The sequence below is a fragment of the Gadus chalcogrammus genome, chromosome 2 (genome assembly GCF_026213295.1).
Source record: "Gadus chalcogrammus isolate NIFS_2021 chromosome 2, NIFS_Gcha_1.0, whole genome shotgun sequence".
In the NCBI taxonomy this organism is placed as follows: domain Eukaryota; kingdom Metazoa; phylum Chordata; class Actinopteri; order Gadiformes; family Gadidae; genus Gadus; species Gadus chalcogrammus.
This window is the reverse complement of record NC_079413.1, coordinates 21,595,207-21,614,752: the sequence shown is the minus strand read 5'-3', so window position 1 is coordinate 21,614,752 and position 19,546 is coordinate 21,595,207. Positions and strand designations below refer to the sequence as shown.

At 43.4% G+C, this 19,546-nt stretch overlaps 4 protein-coding genes and 1 long non-coding RNA gene across 5 annotated transcripts; all 5 read left to right on the top strand.

Annotated features, from left to right (window-relative positions):
• The first annotated feature begins 566 nt into the window (after positions 1 to 566).
• LOC130398992 (histone H3) lies at positions 567 to 1,055 on the top strand. The gene has a single exon (XM_056604958.1). It carries the CDS (start codon positions 598 to 600, stop codon positions 1,006 to 1,008), a length of 411 nt encoding a protein of 136 aa, XP_056460933.1. The 5' UTR covers positions 567 to 597; the 3' UTR covers positions 1,009 to 1,055.
• A 915-nt stretch (positions 1,056 to 1,970) lies between these two features.
• Positions 1,971 to 2,445, top strand: LOC130399024 (histone H2A). Its single transcript, XM_056604960.1, has one exon. It carries the CDS (start codon positions 2,013 to 2,015, stop codon positions 2,394 to 2,396), a length of 384 nt encoding a protein of 127 aa, XP_056460935.1. The 5' UTR covers positions 1,971 to 2,012; the 3' UTR covers positions 2,397 to 2,445.
• A 1,076-nt stretch (positions 2,446 to 3,521) lies between these two features.
• LOC130399315 (histone H4) lies at positions 3,522 to 3,933 on the top strand. Its single transcript, XM_056604979.1, has one exon. The coding sequence runs from the start codon at positions 3,572 to 3,574 to the stop codon at positions 3,881 to 3,883; it is 312 nt and encodes a 103-aa protein (XP_056460954.1). The 5' UTR covers positions 3,522 to 3,571; the 3' UTR covers positions 3,884 to 3,933.
• A 4,664-nt stretch (positions 3,934 to 8,597) lies between these two features.
• Positions 8,598 to 8,986, top strand: LOC130399267 (histone H4). The gene has a single exon (XM_056604975.1). The coding sequence runs from the start codon at positions 8,626 to 8,628 to the stop codon at positions 8,935 to 8,937; it is 312 nt and encodes a 103-aa protein (XP_056460950.1). The 5' UTR covers positions 8,598 to 8,625; the 3' UTR covers positions 8,938 to 8,986.
• Positions 8,987 to 9,796: 810 nt separating this feature from the next.
• On the top strand, positions 9,797 to 19,024 carry LOC130399422 (uncharacterized). The gene is made up of 4 exons (XR_008901937.1): positions 9,797 to 9,900; positions 13,010 to 13,176; positions 16,246 to 16,457; positions 16,677 to 19,024. It is a non-coding gene; the product is annotated as an uncharacterized LOC130399422 (long non-coding RNA).
• Positions 19,025 to 19,546: the final 522 nt, after the last annotated feature.

Genomic DNA, 19,546 nt, shown 5'->3' with positions numbered 1-19,546 from the left:
TCTATGTAGGAAACACTGTTCCGTCACAAATGGGAGGAAATATTGAGGATAATTGACATCACAAATCAATATTGACCATCCATCTCTGTTATTATTTAGTTTGTTGTCTTGAGACCTATTCTCCAAACTGCCTAAACGTGTTATATATTTGTATATATGTATATATATATATATATATATATATATGGTAGTATGGTATGACTAAAGATGCCAACTGAATGTAGATTTAAACATTCCATGCTGTGTTGGTTAACTCACTGGATTCAGTTAATAGTATGAGTGCGAGAGTCCTTGCATGCTGATATTCTTCTTCTTGACACGTACTTATTGTACGTCGCTTTGGATAAAAGCTACTGCGAAATGCCCTTAATAAAAATTTACTATTCTGGCTGCACACAGGAAATAGTAAACACTTGATCGCTCCAGCTGAAAAGGAAAGAAAGGGGCGGGCACCATTGCGAGAGCGGGACTTCAGCCCTATGTGCCGCCAATCACAGCGTCTTTACAAGGACCAATCACTGTTGAGCGGTTATGGCCTTATATAAAGTCGGGCAGACTTCACACGGATAGTATTCTGATTTGAAAATCTCAGTTGAAATGGCCAGAACGAAGCAGACCGCGCGTAAATCTACCGGTGGGAAAGCCCCCAGGAAGCAGCTCGCCACCAAGGCTGCCCGCAAGAGCGCCCCGGCCACCGGTGGCGTGAAGAAGCCCCATCGTTACAGGCCCGGTACAGTAGCGCTGAGAGAGATCCGTCGTTATCAGAAATCCACCGAGCTGCTGATCCGCAAGCTGCCCTTCCAGCGCCTGGTGAGGGAGATCGCCCAGGACTTCAAGACCGACCTCCGCTTCCAGAGCTCCGCTGTGATGGCTCTTCAGGAGGCCAGCGAGGCTTACCTGGTCGGTCTGTTCGAGGACACCAACTTGTGCGCCATCCACGCCAAGAGGGTCACCATCATGCCCAAGGACATCCAACTCGCCCGCCGTATCCGCGGAGAGCGTGCATAATTTGGTCAACGTCAAAGAAAAAAAAGGCTCTTTTAAGAGCCACACACATGCTTAAAAGAACTTTACCTAATCCTCGCGGGCATATCATTAACTTAAGTACCAGTACAATATGTGTATCAGTATATATAATACAGAATGTTTCGACAGCTAAATCATATCCACATTTGGAAGTGTAGGTGATAGATTTTGTGTAGTGTGTTCGCCAATTGTTGCGGTTGGCAACAGATGTTCATTTGCTGGTTATGTAAAAGGTTCAAGATAGGAACGCTGTCTTTTCCCTAAAGTTGCCCTACTTTGGGAAACTGTCTGGAAATATTTACAACATAGGCTACATTGCCATCACCAAAATACCTAGTAGGCCTAGGTTAAGACAAGTCTTTCGTATAAGATCGTTATAAAATAATAGCTAATGAACAGGCAACACGAATCATATTGAAAATTGTGGCCTAAAATAATTCGGACTTTTACCATGAGGTTGTTAAATCGATATTTACGTATTGTAAGTAGATTATATGAGTATAGGCTTCGCCTTTTAAGGCTATCGCTATTGGGTTATCCCTAGGCGTGACTCCGTATAGCACTGGGAAGATAAGAAGGGGGTTTACCGCCCAAAGTCTGCAAGGGCAGAAAGCGGGAAGTGTATCAGGTTAGCATGGCCAGTGGAGACATATCAATCTGCTACAGAAGCAAAGAATGAACTACTTCAATGCATACATTTAATCATGCATTTGTATATTCTGGTTTGTACTGATTTTTAGCATCTAAAATGGCTACACTGTATAGAGGTATTTCTTTGCTCCCCTTTAGTAATGGACTGGCGCATTTTATCTTATGGGAAAATACTGCCACCTATTGGGCATGGGGGAAAAAAGCCCGGGTGTTACGTGATTGGTCCGTTTTATAACATTTGATCTGGCCAATGAGGAAAGACATGGTTGGGTATATATACCAGTTTGCCGTCGATTCCAAGTCACTGCAACGTCTGAATTCAAACCTTGCTAATCATGTCTGGACGAGGAAAGACCGGAGGAAAAGCCAGGGCGAAGGCCAAGACCAGGTCATCCCGTGCCGGGCTCCAGTTCCCCGTTGGCCGTGTGCACAGACTTCTCCGCAAAGGCAACTATGCCCATCGTGTCGGAGCCGGAGCTCCCGTCTACCTGGCTGCCGTGCTTGAGTATCTGACCGCTGAGATCCTGGAGTTGGCCGGTAACGCCGCCCGTGACAACAAGAAGACCCGTATCATCCCCCGCCATCTGCAGCTGGCCGTGCGTAACGATGAAGAGCTCAACAAACTCCTCGGTGGAGTGACCATCGCTCAGGGCGGTGTGCTGCCTAACATCCAGGCCGTCCTTCTGCCCAAGAAGACCGAGAAGCCCGCCAAGAAGTAAACTGAAAACCCATCTACAATAACAAAAGGCTCTTTTAAGAGCCACTCAAATCTACTAAGAGATTCCCGATAAGAAATTCAACTGAACTAATTAACTCCAATGATTAGAAGCAGGAGGCCGCATTCAGATCATCTTAAAATCTTCACATTGACCTAACTGTTTCAGGAAAGGCTGGAAATAATACATCAAAATAAGAAACGTAATAATCTGAAGCTTCAAGCGGCCAATAGTTACGTTGATGTTGTCCATGAGGTTTGCTCAAGAGTAGGCCTATCACGCTTAAGATAATTATTTTCTCTATGTAAACCCTTTATTTTGCTAAACATGATGAATGGAAAAACATTGAGTTGCTACAATGAGCTTTCAATGTCTCACGTCTCCAGTAAAAGCAAGAGGTGCTAAAACGCCGGTTGTAAAAGGGTAATGTTTCATGGGGTAAAGCTTTGCTAGGTAGCCTATTTTTTTGTTCTTTATTACATTGTAGGTTCAGCATACTGCTGATTCATTTATGTTTATTTATTTTTATACAATGCAAGTATGCTAGATTCCTCCCCCCACTACGACGGCATAGCCAACTGTTTCAATCGATTTAGTAGCCTAATTCCAACTATAAATTGTAAAATCTCCACAATTACGAAACTTTATTGGTATGATTTTGATAATTCTAGCATAATTTTCTTTCTTCATGCACCCACTAGGATACATTGGTTGATTACCAAAAACAAAAACCTTAACTGAAACGGGTTTAGGTGATATAATTGTATTGTTTGTTTTCTTTGTAGAAAGACTGTTTGGAAAATTTGTGTTAGACACACCACGAATATGCCAAATGAAGCTCTTCACACTAATTAGGAAACCCTTATCTTATTCTTCATATAATTTAGATATATTCACAAGTTATTTTTTACATGCTGTTTTATCGATATGCTACGAAAGACATCGCCCGCTCCAAGTTATATTAATAAGTGGGTTATGATATTATTTTTAATCTAGGCCTAGTTGTGTAAAGGGAGGGTTCTGTGCTGAATAAAGGGCAATGGGAGGGGCCTGTAGGGAATGGGAGGGATCTGTAACAGTAGGCTGTCCTGAATCTCTCGAAGGTCCTCAGGAAGCCTTTATATAGTCAGAGCGCTCGTTCAGTGGCACATTGAGTAGACTACCAAGGCTTCTGGAAAATGTCAGGACGCGGCAAAGGAGGAAAGGGACTCGGAAAAGGAGGCGCCAAGCGTCACCGTAAAGTGCTGCGTGATAACATCCAGGGTATCACCAAGCCCGCCATCCGCCGTCTGGCTCGTCGTGGCGGTGTGAAGCGTATCTCCGGCCTCATCTACGAGGAGACCCGCGGTGTCCTCAAGGTGTTCCTTGAGAACGTGATCCGTGATGCCGTCACCTACACCGAGCACGCCAAGAGGAAGACCGTCACCGCCATGGATGTTGTCTATGCTCTGAAGAGGCAGGGACGTACCCTGTACGGCTTCGGCGGTTAAACCATTTTCGACCAACAATAAATCCAAAGGCTCTTTTAAGAGCCAACCAAATAATTCTAAGAGACTCTTCTTACCATGAGCTACGAATTGGTACGCACTGAATAATTGATATAGACCTTTGTATCGGTTGGTGTTAATGCCACAATATCAATTACTTGCGTTGCCTGTTGTGAAAATAGTAAACTGACCTGAAGTCAGATGGTAGGTTATTTAGAAAAATTAAACGGTATAGGCCTACCAAGATTAGATATGGCGGTAGATATATGACTAATGCCTAGATATATCTAATTCTAGAAACGTTAATCCAATTTGATTTCCTATTTTCGAATCTTGACACAAACAGTTTTTGAACACTAATGTGTTTTTGATTTATCAAAGTTTATTTTTTTAGACTGCAGAAATCCAACATGAATAGAGAGTAGCGCTGCCACTGAAATAAGGCCAAATAACAAGCATTAGGATCTGCCAAAATAAGTTTAAGTGTGGATTGATTTAAAGAGACTTGTAGCGAGAGTATTAAATGCTACAATGGAAACTCAAACTGAAAAAATACAAATGATGGTCAAAGCGTCAGCAAATCATCTGTCATTAACGTGAAAATGGATCTCAGTTCTTAGGCAAGTTCAAAGTCAGCTTGGGTTGTTTAGAAATAATATACGGGGTGCCTTTTGTAAAAATTTGGTAATTTTTTTTTAGCTTATACTTTTTCACCATTTAGCTCACTTTCCTCACATAGTAGGAAAAGGAAACCACGCCCACTGCAGTGGCTTCAAATCGCGCGGCAACGATCGCACGGTTTCTCTTCTTAGTCGGCTGATCCATGATAAGATGAGATAAGATAGCCTTTATTGTCATTGTACAGTCGCCTTTACAACGAAATTGGGAGTCCCAACTGGAGGTGCATTACACATACAAAAAAACCAACAAGCAATTTAAGTAAAAAATTGTAAAAAAAACAGACAGAAATCACAAGAAAAACATTTGGAACAAGACAAGGACAGGCGTGGTGAATAATAAATATAAAAGGCCGTAAGCATATTCCACTTTATAGAAGGTGAGGTATATGTGTTTAATGTTTTATGAGTGTTAAGTCCTGATTGCCCAAGGAAAGAAGCTGTTGTTCAGTCTGTTGGTTCTGCTCTTCGGGCTCCTGTACCTCCTACCAGAGGGCAGTAGGCTGAGCAGGTGGTGGCCGGGATGGAGGTGGTCACGGATGATCTTTCTTGTTCTTGAGATGCATCGAGAGCTGGCGATGTCATCCAAGGTGGGCAAGGGAGAGCCAATCGTTTTTTCAGTTGACCTTATCATCCTCTGCAGCCTTTTTCTATCAGCCACTGTGCAGCCAGCATACCACAGAGTGATGGAGTAGGCCAGCACACTCTTGATGGTGGAGCGGTAAATGGTCACCGGCAGCTTCTCCTCCAGTGACCATTCATGTGGTGAGGGGCGGGAGCAGCTCTGTGTCTCCTGAAATCCATTATAACCTCCTTTGTTTTTTTTGTGTTAAGGGTCAGGTTGTTGGCAGCACACCACTCCACCAGCCGCTGCACCTCATCCCTATAGGCCGACTCGTCTCCTCCGGTTATGAGCCCCACCACAGATGTATCATCCGCGAATTTGACTATTGTGTTGGGGGTGGCTGGGAGTACAGTCATGTGTGTAGATGGCATACAGGAGTGGGCTCTGCACGCAGCCTTGTGGAGAACCCGTACTGAGCATGAGGGTGGAGGAGCTGTGGGTGCCAATTTTGACAGACTGCGTCGATTTGTAAGAAAATCTTTTATCCAGCCACAGGTTACGGGGGGGGGGAGTCCAGGGCAGTCAGCTTGCTCCCAAGGATGTCAGGGATGATGGTATTAAAGGCAGAGCTGTAGTCGACGAAGAGCATCCTTACGGAGGTCCCCGGGTGTTCCAGATGGCTGAGTGTTCCAGGTGGCTGTGTAGATGGCATCATCAGTTGATCGGTTTGCTTTGTATGCAAATTGGAAGGGGTCAAAGGTTGAAGGGAGGCATTCTTTGATGTGATGAGTCATAAGCCTCTGAAAACATTTCGCAACCACTGGTGTTAGTGCATTGGGTCTGTAGTCACTGAGGTTATTGATAGTTTAATTTTTGGTGACAGGAGTTATGGTAGCCTACTTCAGACATGGTGGGACGGTGGCATGTGTCAGGGACAGGTTGAATATCTTGGTGAAGACCACTGCCAGCTGAACAGCACAAGCTTTGATTTCTTCGCCAGGCACTCCATCAGGTCCAGGGGCTTTTCTTGTGTTCTCAATGTATTTTTTTTAAAACTTTGCTTTGATTGCTTTTCTTTGGTTAAAGGGAAACTTCAACCATTTGCATTAAGCTTTGTATCGTTGGAAACTCACTCCTATTTTTGAAGGGTGGTGCATAATTCCGTTATTTTCCCCTGAGACCGGAGAGATCCGTTTCGATCTCTAACATCTTCCCTGCCTCAAGTAGCCCTGATGAACCGAGGAATATCCTTCCTGGCCGCTGTATTTTTGGGGCAGTCCAGTGGGACATAGAGTCTCTGGTGCGCTCCGCCCAATCAGACATTGCTGCACCCAGTCAGTGCCCTGTCAACCGCCTGTTTGCCCGACTCTCATGCCATCCTGGAGCTAGGTGCACCCAAGCCTTCATTCACCTGAGATTTTGGTGGCCTACCATTGGAAGTGATGTTCATGCCTTTGTCTCTGCCTGTTCTGTCTGTGCACGGAGTAAGAACTCCACACAACCTCCTTCCGGCCTGTTGCAGCCCCTACCCATACCCAAGAGACCCTGGTCCCACATTGCTCTGGATTTCGTTACTGGTCTTCCACCATCTGATGGTAACACCACTATTCTCACAGTTGGTGATCGATTTTCCAAATCAGTACATCTTGTTCCATTACCCAACATCCCTTCTGCCAAGGAGACGGCCAACTTAGTCATTGTACATGTGTTCAAGTACCATGGATGGCCTGTGGATGTAGTTACCGACAGGGGGCCACGCCTCACTTCTGGAAAGGCTTCTTCACTCTCATTGGTGGTTCTGTCAGTTTGTCCTCAGGGTACCATCCCCAAAGCAGTGGCCAGACGGAGTGGGCAAACCAACAACTTGAGGCTACTTTGCGTTGCATGGCAGCTCTCTCCTGGAGCTTCCAGCTACCTTGGGTTGAGTATTCAATGAATTCCCTCCCATCTGCCTCCTCAGGGCTCTCTCCTTTTGAATGCTGCCTCGGCTACCAGCCCCCCCTACAATTTGACCCTTTTCTACTGAAAGCCTAACTAGACTTCCGGCTTGAAATGGAGACTGCACACCGCCTTTTGTTTTACGGGTGTGTCTTCTCCAAACTTTGGATGATGATAGCCCGTAGCCACTGTTGGCAACGCTCCAAATCTCTAGGTAGGAGATGAAAACTTACTAATTGTCCTTTCCTTGTCCTGCTTAAACATCCCGGTGCCATGCAAAAGTTCACCATTGCGAAAGAAATACAAGCGTGGAGTGATTCACTAATGAGTTCACCAATGTGTTTACAACACTAGAAATGTTGTGTGAATGTGATTTTCAACTGACCTGGATCCCGCAGAGGGAGCAATTCAAGTTACGGTTGGAGAACTCTGAAAGACATTGGGAGATGGAGACTGCGTTGAGGAGGGAGGAGATTGCGGCAGCCTTCAACCAGTCATTCCTAGGTGTGCTGGGGCAGCTTGTGGAGGCGATGCGGGACCGGCGTGTGTGACCCCAAGACTGGACCGATCACAGAATTTTGCATCATAGGCATTTTTGGCACACAGAGTAGACGTTGCAAATTTTAATTATTTTTTGGATTCTGCACTTTTTTTATATATTGTTTGGATTTTGCACTTTTTTGACTATATATAGTAGCCTATGCTGTGCTGAATTCTATGCTTTATTTTGGTTTTAAAAAAATATTTCTATACTTGTGATTTGTTTCACAATTTCCTCTTTCATCTGCACTGTTTGGGAAAAGTCATCACACACAAAATAACCATAGGCCTACCTATTTTTCCCCATGAAAACGGGATTATTAAATTCTCATTGTGTCCACTAGGAGGAGGTGAGAATGGATCTCAGTGCCCCGGCAACTGAGACAAATCGAGAGACAGCTTGGGTTGGATAGCAATATTATGGTTCTTCAGTTAAATGGAACGCAAAACGTTTAATGGCAATTGGACTGGAACTTAGAAATGTGTTCAACAGTTAGGCCTACAAGTGTACCAGAAGATGTTTGTGTGCAATACACATTGATAAAACCTAATCTGAACTTTGGAATTGTTAATTATACCCATGTGAGGTTTGATAAGGAGGAGGGGGCAGATGGAGGGTGGGGTACGGTGGAACATGTTATTGAGTATTGAATCTTAATGTATCGAGCATTGTGGAAGGAAAATATGAAGACTGGTTTAAGTTCTTCAAATTAAAAGGGTTAATAAATATGTATTATTAATAGATTCGTTGTTTCCCACATTCTAGCCGCACGGCGGGTAATGCACCTTCATATATGTCATCGACCATAAACAAGACATATTTGTATAAAGTCTTCTGCGTTGAAGATGGACATCGTCCTATTTCGATAGGACCCGGAGGTAAGCCGAGTCCCCTCCCTCTCCCTTTGTCCCCTCCTCCTCCCCCTCCTCCTCGCTTTGTCAACTCCGCCTTCCTTTGGCCCCTCCCCCGGAGCTTCCCTACAAGAAGCGAGATTTTTTCTGTTACGTTATCATTCTGCATCAACATGTCTGGACGCGGCAAGGGAGGAAAGGGACTCGGAAAAGGAGGCGCCAAGCGTCACCGTAAAGTTCTCCGTGATAACATCCAGGGAATCACTAAGCCCGCCATCCGCCGTCTGGCTCGTCGTGGCGGTGTGAAGCGTATCTCCGGCCTCATCTACGAGGAGACCCGCGGTGTCCTCAAGGTGTTCCTGGAGAACGTGATCCGTGATGCCGTCACCTACACCGAGCACGCCAAGAGGAAGACCGTCACCGCCATGGATGTTGTCTATGCCCTGAAGAGGCAGGGACGCACCCTGTACGGCTTCGGCGGTTAAACCAGACTCTACAAACTATGACCCCAAAGGCTCTTTTAAGAGCCACTCAAATCTTTCTAAGAGTCTCCTACCTTGATCTAGGTATACATTGGTCCTACTCAGCATTTGGTTTGCTTTGATAATGCCACAATCTCAATAACGTAGTGTAAACTCAATCCACATCCAAAAAATAATGAATTGCCCTGGCGTCATAACAGTCAACTGACTCGAAGTCAGATGCTACTTTACACCAATACAACCGTATACCAAGAGGAGTAGAAAAAATTATTTGGCGCAGATATATACATTTGATCTCTTGGTATATGAAGTAATTCAAGAAACAACAATCCAATTTGTAAATTCCAGAAACCGACGTTTACACGAATAAAAAAATACACAACATGAACAGCAGCGCTGCCACTGAAATAAGGCTACATAGCCTGCAGCAGGATCAGCCCAAATAAGGTATAGTGTGGATTGATTTAAAGACATGAGTTTATTTTATAGCGAGAGCCATAAACAGCCCACTCTATGGAAAGCAGATTCTGTGTGATGGTTAGAAATATGTGTTGTAGTAAAAAGGTTTAAAATGTTTAATGCAGTACTAGATAAGTGCTTCAAAAGGCAAAAACGGACTTTTCTCACTATTTTTATCTATTACCCATTGCTCTGTCCTTTGAAGTTATAAAGTGATGCTGGTAAAATATGTCGTTTATTTCCATGTTTATCTAAAATATTCATTATTCTTTATTTGCTACAAAATTATTCTAAAGAGCTAAATTAGGAAAGTTGTTGCAGAGTTTCTTTATTCTACCTCATTTTGTGTTCAATCGTTCGATGGTCGGTGTTCGATTGTTTTTGTTTTGCCTCGTTCAGCCTGTAGGGGGAATAGCGTGCTTGCCGTTTTCTCGGCCATTACAACGTTGGACTTGACTACAACACTGCGTCCTCGTTGTTATTTCTATGGGCCTACCCCCCTCACAGGTAGGAACGGTGGTTGTGTAATTGTTTATGTATTTATATTTTAATGCTAGGGAACATGCAGAGAGGATTATAGCCAGGTATGGATTGTTTGAAGGGGTAGTTGGGTTGAACACGGGGGAGTCGCTCTGCCGTAGCGTGCTTGTTAGCATCCCACGGGCAGGCGCGTGGTAGGAAAGTGTCCGCCATTTCCTGACAATGCGTGTTGGCGCTGTGTTTAATTTAATGTGTAAAATATAATATAAGTGTGAATAAGCTGGCACAGTATTCAGTTTAAGTGTCGTTAGACAGTATTGTTAGTGTGTTTTAACTGAAACAATACTTTAGTTAATAGCTATGGAAAAATGTCTTATGGTGAAAAGCTTTAAATGTAGTAGGCCTACTTGGTACTCAAACAATGCACACTTTAATATGCTGTTTATTTGAATGTTGTTTTGAAGGTTGTTTGGTTTTGCATGCTGTGAAAATGCCATTTTATGAATACTGTACAGATACCGTATTTTCCGCACTATAAGGCGCACCTGAGTATAAGCCGCAGCAGCTAAATTGAATGATGTGTACATAGATAAGCCGCACTGGACTATAAGCCGCGGGTGTTTTAATATTATTACAATGTGCATGGTTTTGTGCACAGAGGGGATTGTCGGGAAAGAGATGGCTGCTTGAGGAAGCTCCCATTTATTAACATTTCAACAAACAAGTTGCATATTTGCATAACGTATTCATGTGTTACCATTTAGTGCAATAGTAGCTACAGAACATATACGGTGCTGTGTAAACAGTACTGTATCACATAGTGTATCAGACACACGAACATTTCAACTTTCAAACTTAAACGGTGCGCTCCCAGCGCACATACCGGCAGTGAACTACACAGCAGTGGTTTTCAATCAATGGTCCTTGAGGGAGTGCATAGGGGTTCCCCAGCAAAATGAGTTTATTTATCTCAAACATTTATTAACGTTGGCTATTTTGGAAAAACCTTGAAAAAGTGTGAACATCTTTGAACATTTATCTACGTTGTAGCCTACAGTAATAATAACATAACAAAAAACAAAGCTTACAGCGCTTGACGAGGCAATATCAATGGCTAAATTAAATGTGTTTTTTTAAAAGTGCAAAATAAAGTGCCTGTAACACGACAGTAACCCCGTAAGCCTAAAGTTTCAACAACGAGGCGGCTTAAAATATACAGTAATCAGCCTACCAGAACACGGCTGTAACCAGAAAAGTCAAGTCATTAATCCTCATCTCCGTCTTCTTTCTGCGTACTAAAACCACCAAAGTCCTCATCTTCAGTGTCGGAAACGAACAGGCTCAGGGTGGCTTCGTCAGCCACTCTCCTCTCTCCTTCATTGTCGCTGTCAAAACCAACAAACTCCTCTTCGTCGCTGTCAAAACCAACAAACTCCTCTTCGTCACTGTCGGAATCGAATAGCCTCTGAAGGGCCTCAGCTGTGGCGGCGTCCTCCTCTTCATCACGCAGTAGTCCAGCCTTTCGGAACCCGTTAATGATCGTGGATGTTTTGACACTCCTCCACGCCATCAGGACCCACTCGCAAACTTGAGCGAAAGTTGCTTTTCGCATGCGACCAGTTTTGGTGAATGATTTATCGCCGCTAGTCATCCACGCCTCCCACTGAACGCGTAGTGCCACTTTGAACGCACGATTGACACTGATGTCGAGTGGCTGCAGATGCTTCGTTGTGCCCCCAGGAATCACAGCTGGAATCGAGTTTCTGCTCTTGATGGCTGCTTTCACATTATCCGTTATATGGGCCCTCATGCTGTCCAAAACGAGCAAAGCTTTTTTTGGGCGAAAGAATCCTCCAGGGCGCTTGACGTAGCACTCATTCAGCCACTCCTTCATCATGCTTTCCATCATCCACCCTTTCTTGTTGACTTTAAAGGAGATGCCGTTCGGGATCTTTTCTTTCGGCATTGTAATCCGCTTAAAAATCACCATTGGTGGAAGCTTTAATCCAGATGCTGTGCAGCCAAGAACACAAGTGAAATTCGTTCTCTCGTGGCCAGTTGTTCTCAACGTGATGGACGATTCACCTTTCTTGTTAACAGTCCTAGTGAGAGGCAGGTCAAACGTCAAAGGCACTTCATCCATATTTATGATCTGGTCCGGTCCGACGGAATATTCCTCTATCTTTCTTTGTGTGAATTCGCCGAAGTTTGTTATTTTTTCCTTGTAGTCGGGAGGGAGTTGCTGACACACAGTCGTCCGCGCCCTGATGGACAGTCCCTTTCGTCTCATAAATCCGAAACACCAGGATGGGCCACCTCTGAAATTTTCAATTTTCATTTCGGTGGCGACTGTTTTAGCCTTCAGTCGGATCTGCACGGTGGAAACACCTCGGCCTGCTCTCTGTGTGTTCACCCAATCTTCAAGAAAGTCTTCAAGTTCGGGCCATCTGCTTTTATTACCTCTGAAAGCTTTTTTTGACTTCTTGCATTGAGACAGTTCTTCCCGCTGGCGTTTCCGTCTCACCATTGACTCATTGATGCCAAGGCCACGTGCATCAGCTCTATTTCCTTTTACAGCCAGATTGACTGCCTTTAACTTAAAAGCTGCATCATATGCAATTCTACGTTTGTTTTCCATAATGAGGGTTTGTGCATGAAAACTTCCGTTCCACAAACTGTTTCGCTTTCGTAATATTTGTCTTGCTCTCGTTCTCGTTCTGTCTTTCGTAGCCTACCACTCAAGGTTCCACTTTTACTTTCGCGTGCTACCTGAGGCTTTTCCGGTCTCCAGCGTTTCCTGCTGGAGCCCGCCACTGGTGGCGGGGCGCGGACCGGTCATAGAGCCCATAGAGTTAAAGTCGGTGGACTCGTCTGTAACCTATAAAATCCATAGATTTAGGAGGTCCCCTAGTGGCCGTTAGCTGTAAAAATCCATAGATTAGCCGCACCGTTATATAAGCCGCAGACTCGAAAAATGGGGAAAAAGGCGCGGCTTATAGTCCGAAAATTACGGTATATCTGGTATTTGGAATTGCATAAGGGATGTACTGTTTGTTAAATGTTGTGAACACCATTACAACTTTGGACCTGACTACAACACTGCGTCCTCGTTGTTCTTTCTATACCCCCCTCACAGGGGCGTAACGCAGCCGGAGAGGAGTCACGGAGGAGGCAGTCAGACAGCTGGAAAAGGATGTCGATGAGATCCTGCTGGAGCGTCAAATTTTCGGCAGCGACTCGGACACTAGCGAAGAGGAGGGGACCCCCCTTGTTTCAACGGAGTCGACAGGAGCTCCCTCACAGGTGAGTGTTTCCCAGAAGCGACAGACGTCGCCTCTGATAAGCGAAGAAAAAAAACAGAAGAAATGATTGGCTGGTTAACATCACTTTGTCATCTTGACTGTACTTTCCATTATAACCTGTATATGAGAGGTATCCAGTCCATAAAGAATAGAGAGACTAAGATGTCTGCTCTCCAAAATACGAGTTATGACATTATTTGTGCACAAGAGCTACGGTCAACATCACAGGCTGACGTCGAAGACGTGCGTGCGGTGGGAAAAATGCACTTCCATTGTGTCCAGAGGTGATAAAGCTGATGGAGTAGCTATATTGTTTAAAAGTAACGCAGAAAATATAAAGACAAGAGAAATCATTCCAGGGAGGATTATGTTAGTAGATTGTTTTTATTTAAATTTAAAAATGTGAATTATTAATATATACACAACTCAAGATGCAGCTACTAAAGTGAGGATGTTTAAAAAACTATATGAGCTACTGTCAGTGTCCTTTTACACTGTCCTGAGCGGGGACTTCAACTCGTATACTGAGGCTAATGACAGGATCCCTGTCCCTACGAATCCTCGCAGCAGGAATAGGGAAGGTGATGCTTTGAAAAAAATTAGTGAATATTGTGGAGTTAAAGATGTTTTTAGAGTGCTGCATCCCTTTGATGAGTAGGCTATACTCGGTTCGATGCGCGTATCAAAACGAGGATAGACCGGATATACGTGACTGCTGACATTACACCTGTAGGGGAGAGCCGGGTCAATTGAAACACGGGACGATTGAAACACAGCGGCCGTTTCTCAATTCCTAGCACGCGTACTACGGACTCGATGACTTGCAAGTACGTACTTCAAGCACAGACTTGCGAGTACGTACTTGCAATTGGAACAGCAGCGGACTCAATGACGACATCACCTCTGCTCGACCGTTGACTGTGCTACGGCCTCATTTAGGCATATACTACTGAACAATATAAACAAATGATATAAAACAAAATCCCAGCCTCTTTCATTTTCAAATAGTATGTAAATATTCTGAATGAACAAAAATTGAAAAGATATGCGTGTCCTGTCATGTGTATGAGGCTATACACACACGACTTTATATATATAGATTTATATATTATCTTGTATTATTATTGTTATTATTATTATTATTAATTATATAAATATATACATAAGTTAAGAGTAACTTAAGCTACAGTTGTGCGTCTTCTCCATATTGTCCGCCATCGTACTGCTGCGAGTGCGAAATGCATCCTGGGATTTATAGCGATTGCAAGCACACACGAGCCACCTCCGATGCATGCTCGGGGGAAACGGCGAGATCGAGCACGCATCAAGAACACTTCCGGGTTTTACGACAGTACTCGCTTGATGCGTGCTTCGAATTGGAACAGTGCTCGGGCAACGACTGATGACGTTTCACGAGTCCACGAGCACACGAGCACGCACAAGTACGCGAATTGAGAAACGGCCAGCGATTTACTCGAAAACCACGCAAGGCTTTCACGTCAAAATTCGTCACTACGTTCAGCAAGCAAGACTGACCAACCCCGGGAAATTTTGTGTAATGACGTCACGCCGTTCCGATGTTATCCCGCAAACTTGTTTTCGAGAGCTGTAAGTAAAATCCTTCCTGCGGTAGTTTTTTTGAAATAAATAGTTGTAGTTTTTGTTTCATGCCATAATAATATGACTATACAACCGATGAATTAGTACTTAAACCTGTGATAAAGTGTGCAATGTCACAGTTTTGAAGTTTAGAGGTAAAAAAGGTTTAAGTGTCAGTAGTCGCTGTCGGGACGATTGAAACACCTGTTTCAAACGTCCCGCACATCACCATGCGTAATTGCGCGCACATTGCACGATCAATGCCTGTATAAATTACAGAATTAATAAATGTTTTGCAATGATTAACTACTGCTTTGAATTAATAACATATTTTGAATGAACAAAACGTGTTTATCACATGCATCAACAGTTTACTGGGAGAAAAATGCCACGCGTCAGAAGGAGAACCACCTCCCGTGGGCTGGTTCCTGCATGGAACAACATCATGTCGCGTTGTCACGCTACTAGGGATGTGTCGGTCGCGACTGATTCGTTACAACGAACGAATCCCGAACGTGAACGACAAGAACTGGTTCCCCAAAACAAGAAGAACTGGTTCTTTGAATCTTTTTTTTTAACATCAACCAAACATATGGTCACGTAAATAAAATATACAAACGAACAGAGCTCCGTCTCCCCGCGACTTATATTGATTGAGTCTACAACTTCCTCAAAGATTCAGCCAATGAGAGGTAGCAATGGTGTTGGAATGGCACCTGGGTAAACCAATGACAAGGCGGTACCGTCGATTATGCGCGCTTTCTCTCTCTGACGTATCTTGGGTCATACCATTCGACTCATATATCCCCCTAAATTTTTTCGAAAATAGACTTGACCTCCATCTGTTTATTGGATAAACGCATTTCCCAATCCCAGGAGTCTTTGCTCCATTCTACGTCAATTTAAGAACAAACAAAGAAATTAAACTGCAGTTCGTATTTTTTATTTATGACCATGCAAGTTCTGTAATGCCTGAACAATGAAGAATTAAATGTAAAGTAAAATACAATTATAAATGTAAAACCATGAATGAAATATAGAGAGTAAGCAAGTGGTATAAATATTGGTGGGACGTTCGTCATACTATATAGCAGGCATCTCCAGACTGCGGTCTTGACGGTGATTATAATTTTTTTTTTTTTTAAATTTTTTTTAAGATGTAATCTGACGTAACGAACGAATCAAATAAACGAATCGTTATAGTGAACTGAACTGAAAGAACTAGTTCCCGGAAAAGAATCATTTTGCCCATCCCTACACGCTACCTCAAAGGGAGGGCAGAGGAGGGCAGTGAAGCCATTTATTTTGGGCTCACCCCTAATGAGGTCAGTGTTGTGAAAAGGGCTACATGCATTTTTGGACAGGCACACATGTATGCAGTTGCAGATAGTTTAATTAATAAATATGAACAAATAACATACACATAAACACACAAATGTACATCAACTTTTTACGACCCCGGTCATTTCAGCTGCCCATTCCCTGCATCCTGGTCGAGGAAGGACTGGATCACCTCCTTCATGGAGCGCAGTAGCAGCCTCCCCCTTCAGCGTCCAGAGGCCACTAGCCAACAACGGTTGTCCAGCTTCAATCAAAACAATGTCAACTTGTTCTACCAAAATTGAAAGACGGTTGACTGGCACCAGTTCCAGGCCAAGGATATTTGGAACATTAATGAAACCGGTATTTAATATGAACTATACTAATATAAAACGCAACTATAAATACACATAACTACATTTATAAAAATAAACTGCTCACAACCATATAAATATGAAAAAAACGATATACACGTAACCAGATATCTAATTAGAAACAATGCTAACAACTATATACATATAAAAACAACTATATACACATAACTATATATATACACAACTATGCTCACACAACTATTTACAGGGGTCACCACTGTCCGGGTGCCAGACCGTGTCGTCGCCCAGATGGGGCAGAAGCAGGTCAGGTCAGTGACCTCAGCGGAGAGGTGGACCCTGGTCCCAGTTGCCCTGGCATGCAATGCGCAGGGCGACCTTGTTCCGCCATTCTTTATCTTCCCCCGTAAGTGGTTCGAAGACCACTTCCTGAGGGGTGGACCCGTTGGCTGTGCTGGCACCGCCAACCCAACTGGCTGGAGGAAGGAGCCAGACTTCCTCCTGTACCTGGCCCACTTCACTAGTCACACCCGTGTCCAAGGAGTCGAAGCTGCTCCGCCTGCTGGACAATCACCCGTCCCACCTGTCAATTGCAGCAATCGATTACTGCAGAGCCAAAGGCATAGTGCTGCTGTCATTCCCTCCCCACTGCACCCGCAGGTTGCAGCCAATGGACATTAGTGTCTTCGGCCCCCTAAAGGGGTACATAAACAATGCGGCGGACAGGTGGATGAGGAGCCACCAAGGGATCAACATCTCGATTTATGATGTGCCCACCATCGTTGCTGAAGCCTTACCAGAGGCTGCAACAGTGAAGAACATCACTTCCGGGTCAGGAAGAGGAAGAGGCAAAGTGAGGCAAAGCCAATAATAAATATAAAAGATAAAGATACAATGTCAATCCTGGGCATAAAGTTCAGTAAGAACGATTGTTATGGAGAAAACTGGAATGAAAAAGATAAAGAAATTAAAGAAGAACTGGATAAATGGGAAAATAAATCATGTAGCTATAGGGCCAAGATATTAATCATAAAAAATGTGTTGTGTCAAAGCTGCTTGTTAATTTCATTTGGGGAACCACAAGGGAGGTAACAAAGAGAGAGCTTTTATATAAAAACAAAAAAAACGAGGGGCTCGGAGCTGGGGGCTAAAATTGAGAATTGCATTTTGTAAAAATATTGCATCTGGTTTTAAAAGAAAGGCTGTTTGGATAGGTGAGGCCTTGAGCTGGACCAAAAGAGGGGTCGTGCTAGAAGTTCACTGCCTTATTTTAAAGTAATGTATTCAAATAAAAAAAAAAACTTTATTTATCCCCAGGGGGCAATTGAGGGCACATAGCAGCAGCATTACAAAGGACAGGGCCATGTCCAAACAAAAAACAAACAAAAACAAACAAAAACAAACACGGCTTCACCAGTCCATGTGAGGAGGGCACAAGCCCGGGTGGGGGGTTTAGGAGGAGTTGAGGAGGTGAACAGCCTTGGGAACAAAGGTTGCTTTTCTCCTCTGTGTCCTACAGCCGAGGCAGCGTAGTCGGCGCCCTGAGGGGAGCCACTCAAAGGCGGGGTGTAGAGCGTGTGAGGGGTCCTGCATAATTATTTTGGCTAACCGGAGTGTTTGCTGGTCATGGATGGAGGAGAGAGTTCTTATTGAAAGTCCAATTATTTTAGAGCAAACTCTGGCCGTACTCTCCAGGCGGTTTCTGTTTTGGAGGGTGATGGAGTGGAACCAGCAAGTTATAGAAAATGTACAGATGCTTTCAATGAAGGAGTAATAGAAAGTAAGCAGTATGTTTTTGCTGACTCCAAAGGAATTTAGTTTCCTTAAGAGATACTTCCGCTGATGACACTTCCTAAGGATCTCTTCAGTGTTGGAGGAGAATTTGTGGTGATCTATGGTGATCTTATGGAGAAATCGGTACATCTGAATATTGACTGGCTTGGAACACTCGGTAAAAACATATATACTATTGTGTGTAATGACTTATATGGTGACATTTTCCCCTATAAATATCTAGATGATGCTGAAAAGCAGGTGTCTGAAAAACCTTTGTAGCAAAACTCTATCTGAAAAAAAGAGAGACGTAATGTGGCTGGCCTCAGTAAGGAGACTAGCAGTTAGAGCAGTGGTAAAGTGGAGCTGTTTCGTTAAAACTGTTCAATGCCCGATTCATAATTGTGAAGAAGATGAATCAGTTGAGCACGTTCTTGTAGACTGCCAGAGATCACAGTATGTCTGGGGGAAAATGTCACGGATTGGTTTTAACGTTAATATCACATTTAAGGCTGCTATGTATGGAGTTTTCGAGGAACGCATGTCTGCCATGGATCAGGACTTTTATTGTTCCGTGGTGTGCACCGTCATCAACAAACTGTGGAACACTAGGTGCGCCATGGTTATGCAACAGGAATCCATCTCAGGAGAGGTGGTATTCAAACAGATTCAAACTGAGCTAAAAAGACAACGAACTCTTGACTCCAGAGAAAAAAGAATGAGACCATGGCACTTATTGACATTGTGAAACTATTCAAATGTGTTGTATTCAAATGTGTATTTTCTTGAATTGAATTGTAAAACCTGCATAATTTAAATAAAATGTATTAAAAAGCAAGGGAGGATAGTCTATTCAATGTAATCTGTTAGAAAACGAAGTCACAATGATGCACAAAATAGGGAAATACTGAGAATGGCTTATGACCGAAATAAATGCATTAAATAAATACCTTTGACTCAAAATAATAGCTTGTAAACCGTTTCTTTTTTTGCATCAATCAATATTATTATAAAAATCTAAATATATTCAGCCTACTACACACCCCCTTCAAAATAGATGCTCCATCCTCGACATCAGAGAATGAATAACATCACTTTTTTTAAATTTATATTTACAAGCTTTTGTCTTTTAACTGTAAACAAGATATCAAAATAACTCAACCTTCTTCAGAAGCCAACAGCTTAATCAAAAGTCCACGAACGTATGAAAAGGCACTCCGTTGTTTCGACAACGATTGTGATGAGGAGTGTGGCTTGGTTTTCCATACTTGGGATTTAATTGACATTTGATTATGTGTTTACAGTGTCACATAAAAATATTATGTTATTGACACATGTTGGACGGAT

Bases quoted from the DNA above. Each gene is read 5' to 3' on its own strand.
- LOC130398992 (XM_056604958.1), top strand. From the start codon at position 598: ATGGCCAGAACGAAGCAGACCGCGCGTAAATCTACCGGTGGGAAAGCC.
- LOC130399024 (XM_056604960.1), top strand. From the start codon at position 2,013: ATGTCTGGACGAGGAAAGACCGGAGGAAAAGCCAGGGCGAAGGCCAAG.
- LOC130399315 (XM_056604979.1), top strand. From the start codon at position 3,572: ATGTCAGGACGCGGCAAAGGAGGAAAGGGACTCGGAAAAGGAGGCGCC.
- LOC130399267 (XM_056604975.1), top strand. From the start codon at position 8,626: ATGTCTGGACGCGGCAAGGGAGGAAAGGGACTCGGAAAAGGAGGCGCC.